Below are 8,086 nucleotides of genomic sequence, written 5' to 3' on the forward strand. Positions count from 1 at the left end.
TGGTTTTAAACTCGTTTCTCTCAAGAATGAGACGCTGTGTCTCAGTGAGATTACTTGTCTATATAAAGGTCCCAACTAATTTGTAGAGACATTGCCCTGTTGCTCCTGTCTGTTGAATCAGTACCAAATAGGCTTACAGTTTTGTAAGATTGTTCCCAAATGTCTCGTTTTTTTTCTAAGAATTGGGCTAGGTGTGGCCCTATTCTTACCCTCTGAGATTTCTCTTTGGGCAGCTGACTCGCACATGTTTATGTCAACCCTCCCTCGATCAACGCCTCTGACTGACACTCAATTCTTTTTTTGTTTTTTCCTTCCCAGACACCTGTGCTCAGCTGTCAGACCGCTCAGAGTGTGACTCTGCTGCCATTTCTGCAGAGGAACAACAAGCTCTGTGACAAAGGCTCCCTGAAGCTGCCCGGAGGGACCCCAAATGTCGAGGCAGGTAGGTCCTTATTTCATTCAGGTTCAAAGGTTGGGCTTCATCACGAGAGAGACTAGCCAGGGGGAAAATGGTAACATCGGCCCTTTTCTCTTTGTGTATTTCTATGCACTGTGTATCCATCTGTCTCTCCAGTGGCTTTGCTTCATCTATTTATAGGGCTGCTAGGACATTAGCTCAATGTCCATGTAGAAATGTCATGTAAGACATAAGAGCTTCACAGCATTCATTTATAAATGTGAAGGTCAAGAAACGGCTTACATTTTTTCATAAACTAAGGAAGTTGACCTTTTAGCTGTGTCATTTTGTGCAGCCAATGTGAAATGCTAATGAGACTGTGGATATAACTTTTACAAAGTGAAGAATAACAGCTGTAACAACATTTTGACCCATTGAATCACACTGTTGTGGGATGGTAACAATGTACCAACAATCCATATATTGAAGTGGCAGCCAAGTTCAAACGAAAAGCTCTGTGTATTAATATGTACATTTGTATATCTGCTGAATAATTAGAAAACAAATCACTTTTGAGCCACCGTCATCTTCTGCCCTCTCGTTCCCTCAGGCGAGGGATGGAAGAAAGCTATGAGACATTTGAAGAGGAGTTAGGGCCATCAACAGCAGATCCTCCTCCACAGAAGCCTGTTCGACAGATCCGCAGACCAGGTGGCCACACACACTCACACACACACACACGCACACACGCATGCACGCACGCACGCACGCACGCACGCACGCACGCACGCACGCACGCACACACACACACACACACACACACACACACACACACACACACACACACACACACACACACACACACACACACACACCATATCTGTAATGCCTGCACATAAAAGCCTTCATCCATTGTGCATATATTGTTCGACTCTATAAATACTTAGGAGCAGCAGAACAGGGAGCCTCTGAAATATGACTCCTGGTCACAGGCTACACAGTGATAATGCAGCCATGCTAAATGGATGTTTGGTGTAATCAGATTCAATCTCTCCAAACACACACACAAAGTCCTCCTTGTGAGGAAGAGCTCTTACATGTCTGAAAGGATGGGAGAATGTGTTTTTATTTGGCAGCACTTTGGTCCAGGCGGAAATAATTATTTAGTCTTTTGAGGTCCCCAGGGCAAGAATCCTAATGATTTTATGTAGGGCCAATTTAATTTGCCCCATGCTTTAATTTTCCAATACGTAGGTTGATGATACAATATCTGCAAAACTTCTCTATATTTCATCAGCTTCACTTTCTTTGTTTTTAGTGCTAATTTGATAAATAATTAAACCTTTAACCAAGACGTTGGTCAAACAAAGTAAAACACTCTTTATAGTGACAATAATAATTTAGACTCCTGTCAAATAAATACTTAAAACTGCACTCCTTAAAAGTATTATATACGTCGATGAACCAATAAATATGCATTCACATGGCAAGCGAAATATCAGCATCAATAAATAAGTTATAACTATACAAATAAATACAAAAATGCCAAACGAAAAACAAAAGGCAAACACATTATCATTGTACACATACAGTGTGCCAAGTAACAGTGATCAGCAAACCTGCATAGTTTAAATTAACACGGTCCCTATAAATAGATAATACAAGTCCTAAGTGGTAATTACAGTCAAACATGCACATATTTAGCTGCTTAGGATCAGCCTAATACAACATAACATAACATTATTTTAATATAGTCATTGTGAGTGTTGGTAGGTTGATTTACACACACCTCGCATCCCTTAGTTTTATTAACCTGTCATGTCCGTCTGTAATCAAATATAACGTTGGCAGAGTAGAGTTGCATTTGATGTAAATAATACATTAGTGAAATCAAACACGTCAGCCAAGCAGAATATATGTACATACAACAGCTTGAGTTAATGCTTGTTTATTGTTCAGGATTTATGATATCCCCCATCAGTAAATCTTCATCTGTCTGTTGCAGAAATGTACGCTTCGAGGAAAATCAGAGAGGTGAGATAGAAAACAACCAACATGGATCATTTTTGACTGTGTTCACATCCCTATACATATTTTCTTCTAAGCTATACATGTTGTTTTTTGACAGGAAATGGCTCCATTTCCACAACAACCAAGATCAGAACCCAAGATTTTACCAAGGGAACCCAGCATCCCCAGAACAAGTGAGTCATTTCCATCGAACTCCTTAACCTCCATCAGATTTCAGTGTTTTCTTTTCTCGATTTCAATAACATCACCCAATCCTTTTCCTTCATTTCCTTCAGCATCTTTGCACAAACCCTTGTCCGTCCAAAACTTGACACATATTGAAGCCCCCTGGGAGAATGTCACCCTCAACCGCTGTCTATTTGTGGTCATTTCCATCCTGGTGCTCACCTCTGGCTTTCATAGGCTTCATGGCAAGTAAACTGGAAGTAGCACCATAGTTACAACATGACATGACTGCTGTGACTGAGTGGTCTCTTTTGAAAAAACAGAAACTCTACGTGGTAAGAGGACAGCAGAGGAGGAAGAGGAAGAAGTTGGTGTGATAGTGAGACGTTCAGGCTCATTACGACATAGAGGACAGCCACCCGAGGTAAAGACAGGATTCACCTGTGACAAGTTTATCATCCAACCTCAAAATAAACACCTTTCTTGTCTGTCTTGTCTTGCTGTATTGTGTCAACCACTTGCGTTTCCCTACCCCCTAGCCCGAGACAACTCTTTGGGAAGCCATGTTTTGGTGGCTGCCAGACCTAGACGATGAAGAGGATGAGGAGGAAGATGAAGACGATGATGGACTTGTCAAAAAAGGAAAGTCAAAGAAAGGAGCATCAAGAGGTCTTAGAAACAAGCCACTGCCAGACAAAAAACTCATGAAGCCAAAAGAAGGGAAATTAAAGGACAGGAGAGCTAAGAAAGCCAGGGTCGAAGAAATAAAAGATATGAAGACAATTGATGAAAAGGAGGAACCTGAAAAAACAGCAGATGAGGAAGATGAGGAGGAAGAAAATGAGGAGGTAAAGCATGAGAAGACTAAAAAGCTGCAGGAAAAGAAGAAAAAGACTCAAAAAGGATGAGTTCATTTTCTACTGTTCCAATTTCCTCTTTTAAATATGCTTATACTTACTCATAAGTATTGCTTCCAGATAAATGACTTCAATGTCAATATGGTAGATTTCGGCTGCTTTGCTAGACAGATGTGATTTTGTGTAGTGACATTTTTGTTTTATTCAAATTTCTGACTGCTTTATTTAAACCTGTGATCGTTTTGAGGCCTTTAGAGGTGAAAAATCTACATCTTTATTAAATTGCTTATCAATCGTACCAGCTCAGTTTACTGTCAATACAATTAAAATAAAAGTTTACCCACAAGGCTTGTTATTTCATCAAGAGCTGCTTCAAAAATATTTGTTCCCCGTAAAGTCAAGCTTCTTTCCTTATCAGCCTCTTCATGCCTTAATATGTCTGCACTGCTTCTATTTTCATGTGCTATAATCCATTCGCACAATCCCGGGACAGGTCAATAAACCTTAGTGTGTTAGTGTGTGCGTTATGTCTTTGGAAAAACACAGAATCCAATGCAAATGTTTTTTCACCAAAGAATTTAATTACAAAAAACAGAATGTTAAAAGATGAGCTATTCTCAATCATAGCTCCACATCCAGAAAGTAAGCATTTATACAAAACAGTGGGGTCAATACGGGCTGCCCTACACATTTACATAAATCAAACAAATGTATAAAAATCGACTAGATGTAGACTTTCAACGTCATTGAAAGCAATCACGATCTGCTGGTAGGGAATCAATTATTAGACATGAGGCTCTCAGGAGGAGGCGGCCTCATTGGCATGGGGGGCATGGGCATCTGATGGGGCATATGGGGGTTACCGGGGGCACCAGGTGGGAGAGGGGGCATCCCTCCTGGCGGGGGAGGGGGCATATTATCGTTTGGCTGGCGATGTCCACTCATGAGAGGAGGAGGACGCTTCACACCAACAGGAGGCGGGGGTCCGCTGGACTGGGAAATAGCTTTCTCCATTTTGAAATGGAACTGTAGGAAGAACTGGGAGGAAAAATAACACAGACAGGTTAAACACATATTTTCTCATTCCTGAAATAAAACATAGTGGTAAAAAATGTTAAACAGCTTCTAAGTACCTGTTTAGTTTCTCTGTTCCAGTGGGTCCAGAAGCGGTTTTCTGCTTTATCAATTTCTCTACTCGGGACCTGAAAGAGCAAAGATGGTGATGTTGTGTCTAAGAAAAAAAGACTACAGAGGAAAATTAAAGTGCAGTTAAAGCTCACCTTAAATGCAATGGTCTCGTACGGTTCAGCAGCCAGAAGCAGGTACTGCCAACGGCGATCAGGGGGCTCGATGCGCTGCTCGTAAGCAGACATAAAACGATGCCTGGGTCCGATTCCTTCAGCGATCTCTGGGTAGTCAATCTGATGAACAGAGGAGTAAAAAACAGATAACTTACAGACTTGTTTTTGAAAGTAAATAATTAGCCAGTGAAAAAAACGTGTTTAAACACAGGGCGATGTTTTAATTTGGTCAACAGGACCAAATTTGTCTGCTCGTCTGTTTTTAGGTTTGAACCAGACTGTGTACGATAACAGGCCAAATACATCCACAATATCTGTCCCACTGTACCAGAGAGTTCTTTCAGATTGAGAAAATGTTTGTTTAAAAGAAGTACAGTATGTAGCCAGCCTTGGGAGAGAGAATCAAAAACCTAGAAAATATCTATTTACAGCTATTTCATCAGAAGTAGGATGTAAGCCAATGCATTTCCTGTAACTTTCTTATAAGCCAACTTTTGTTTTTCCAGTACAAGTCATTTTGATGTGAGGCTGCAGCAGTAGGAAGTGTTTGGTTTGCATTAAGGACCTGATACAGCAATGTTTCCAGGTAAGTAGCCACAGACTAGACTTGGTAAAAGAGGAAATAAATAAATTTTGCAATATCAGTGGGCCATAGGCTAATTCACCAATGTGTAACCGCATTAGGTGAGAAATAATAACTCGTTTTTTTTTATTCCATCAAAAAGACACTAACCTGGAAAAGTAGGGACTGCTGTCCAGTCTCCGAGTCCCTCTGTTTGGTTACTATAAAGAAAAGAAAGACATTGATTGGATAATAAAATGTAATACATTTGCAGGTAAACCCTGGTAAGTACAAGACAAAAATAATCACTGCACTGTCTCATAACAACTCAACTCGCTTACCTTTGTATCCCGGTCGACCAATTTTGACAAACTTCTTGACCTCAACTTTCACTTTGGCAGGAGCTGGCTGGGCAGGAGCTTCTTTTGCCTCTTTGGCTGCTCTCCGGGCCCTGAAACAAAGAAAATATATTATTTTTTAACTGTAGAAAAATGATGTGGGTTGTTGCGTGAATTGTTGCGGTACAATTAATTGGTCACCAAGAACGCTAAACAAATGGCGTGTTGCACTTACAAGTTGGTCTGATGTTTCTTTCCTTGTGTGTGAGCCAAGTAGCTGCCCTGTAAAGTAGAGAAGAGCGATTTGTCAAACAGGATACTCCGATAACAGGAAATGTATTATTAAGTTAGGGTAACTTCTAGCACCATACAGGAAAGTATCATTGTCTGCCTCCTCACCTCATTGTTATGAAGAGTCAAGCAAAGTTTGCACTCGTATGACCCTAAATGATTTTTCATAAAGTAGGGGTCTTTATTGATGTCAATAGTCTCCAGGGCCAGCTGGCGTAACCGCTCTCGTCTGTCCCGGTTACTTTCAGAGGAGGAGGCCACCCCACCGCTCCCCGTCTTCCCTCCAGCTCGATGCTGGAAATCCATCTTTGCAAGGTGATGGGCTCAATCACTCAGAAACCCACAGGCGTTGCCCAGCTGACACTGGACAGGCACTCAGAGAAGATGTTGCTGATTATCTGAAGAAAGATAAAGCAAACAATGTCAGTGAAACTATAAATATAGAATAGTGTTAACTGTTATTACCGTACCATGTGTTACTGGATTGTGGTGTAAAACAGTGCCATGTATGGAGTTATCACTTAGGAGTAAGCAATACAAGATTACTGACTTGGCTCTATGATATATACTGTATTAAGTGCATTGCTCTAGTCTAGATACTAGTTCAGGTCTCCTTTGCATGTAAACGGTTTGAGGAGTACTGCAGTAAGTTCCCCCACAATTTCAAAAGGAATGTTGAAAACAAACACTTCCGGAACCAAGACTTTCTAGAACTAGTTTGGCACACATTTCATGTAGTTAAAAAACAATACAATGACTGGCTGCGCTACTTTATGCTAACTTCCCTTGTAAGTGATCGGTCTTACTAATGGGCAACAACACACTTATTTAGACAAATATTCGTTATTGACCAGATAAAATACATAGCAGAAAAGAGGAGAATTTTTTTTATCAAGCTAGAAAACAAATGACAAAAACTACGAACTGTAGTTAGCTGCAGTTTGTTAGAATATGGTAGCGCTCGCACGACAATGCTAAGCTAACAGCTATTCATTGAGAGATTTCAACACATTTCAACATATGATCGAAGACCCCCCCACCTAAAAAGGAGCTATCTCTGTATATGTATTTATACATTGATAATTTATATGTAAAACTAAAGAATACACATGTAAAGGATAGTGTAAACAGTTTACTTTGTTCAAAACACTCACCGACAGCACAACGTAAGGATCATGCCCCTGTAAATCAGCATTGCGCATGCTCAGGTGGTTTCCCTCTTCAGCGGTTGGAAAAAAACTTCAGGTGCATTACTGCCCCCTGTTGTTCTGGAGTATTCCTACATGTGGCACATTTCAGAATCATCTTTATATCTGCAAAGTAACTATAGCTGGCAAATAAAACGTGTTGAAGTAAAACTTAAATGTGCTTTTTCTCTGAAATGTATTGGATTGGCACACTATGAAAATACTCAAATACAAGTACCTAAAACTTGTTATTGAGTGAGTGTACTGGTGATACTGGTGTAAATGTACTGAAGAAATCTTTCACCAGAGAAAAGTACATCCCATACTACCATGTCACCAGTGGTGTAAAGTAACTAAGTACACTTAATTGAGTATTGTACTCAAGTACAATTTTTAGGGACTCCTATTTTACTTGAGCAACTCAATTATTTGCTACTTTGTACTTCTACCCCACTTCAATTTAAATGTAAAAAGTTTACTTTTACTAAGCTTCATTTATACCTTTAGTTACTTTGCAGATTTAGATTAATGGTGTTAAATATACTCAACATTTAGAAAATACTTGAGTCACACCTGCAGTAAATCACAAGCTACCTTGCACTATAAAGTAATTAACATTAGCTGCACATTTACCAGCTTTGACACATTAATACATAAATAATTACAATCAAACTATATAATATGATTCTGTAAATTGTCCGATCTGCAAATGACTAGGCCCTACTTTTACTTTTGGTAGGCTACTTTAAGTATATTTGTTGATGCTTCTGTATTTGTACTTGAGTATTATTTTGAATGCAGGACTTTCACTTACTATACTCGTTAAAGTATTCCTACTATCTGAAAATTCTACTTAACTTAATTAAAGTTATGAGTACTTCTTAGTTCTTCCACATCTGCATGTCACTACAAGTTGTAACTTACATGGCTTGTAAACGCACTGTTTACCTAGTTGGT

The 8,086-nt window shown here is 39.7% G+C and overlaps 2 protein-coding genes across 4 annotated transcripts; one reads left to right on the forward strand and one right to left on the reverse strand.

The window, feature by feature from the left end:
• Nucleotides 1-318: 318 nt before the first annotated feature.
• On the forward strand, nt 319-3,796 carry LOC307018323 (uncharacterized protein). Of its 3 annotated transcripts, none has more exons than XM_079648521.1 (7): nt 319-442; nt 1,008-1,108; nt 2,403-2,431; nt 2,526-2,601; nt 2,704-2,838; nt 2,917-3,017; nt 3,133-3,796. In XM_079648521.1, the coding sequence occupies exons 2-7, from the start codon at nt 1,015-1,017 to the stop codon at nt 3,499-3,501; spliced, it is 804 nt and encodes a 267-aa protein (XP_079504647.1). In that variant the 5' UTR covers nt 319-442; nt 1,008-1,014; the 3' UTR covers nt 3,502-3,796. The 3 variants fall into 3 exon arrangements, with proteins under 3 accessions (XP_079504647.1, XP_079504646.1, XP_079504648.1); XM_079648520.1 differs by having other exon boundaries at nt 319-438; XM_079648522.1 differs by lacking the exon at nt 319-442 and having other exon boundaries at nt 1,010-1,108; nt 2,357-2,431.
• A 213-nt stretch (nt 3,797-4,009) lies between these two features.
• sf3a2 (splicing factor 3a, subunit 2) lies at nt 4,010-7,239 on the reverse strand. The gene is made up of 8 exons (XM_079648519.1): nt 7,097-7,239; nt 6,051-6,340; nt 5,887-5,933; nt 5,655-5,764; nt 5,485-5,534; nt 4,731-4,871; nt 4,584-4,652; nt 4,010-4,488 (listed from the first exon to the last, which is right to left on the reverse strand). The coding sequence occupies exons 2-8, from the start codon at nt 6,246-6,248 to the stop codon at nt 4,228-4,230; spliced, it is 876 nt and encodes a 291-aa protein (XP_079504645.1). The 5' UTR covers nt 6,249-6,340; nt 7,097-7,239; the 3' UTR covers nt 4,010-4,227.
• Between the last annotated feature and the right edge of the window lie 847 nt (nt 7,240-8,086).

This window comes from Notothenia rossii (assembly GCF_949606895.1).
Source record: "Notothenia rossii genome assembly, chromosome: 9".
In the NCBI taxonomy this organism is placed as follows: Eukaryota; Metazoa; Chordata; class Actinopteri; order Perciformes; family Nototheniidae; genus Notothenia; species Notothenia rossii.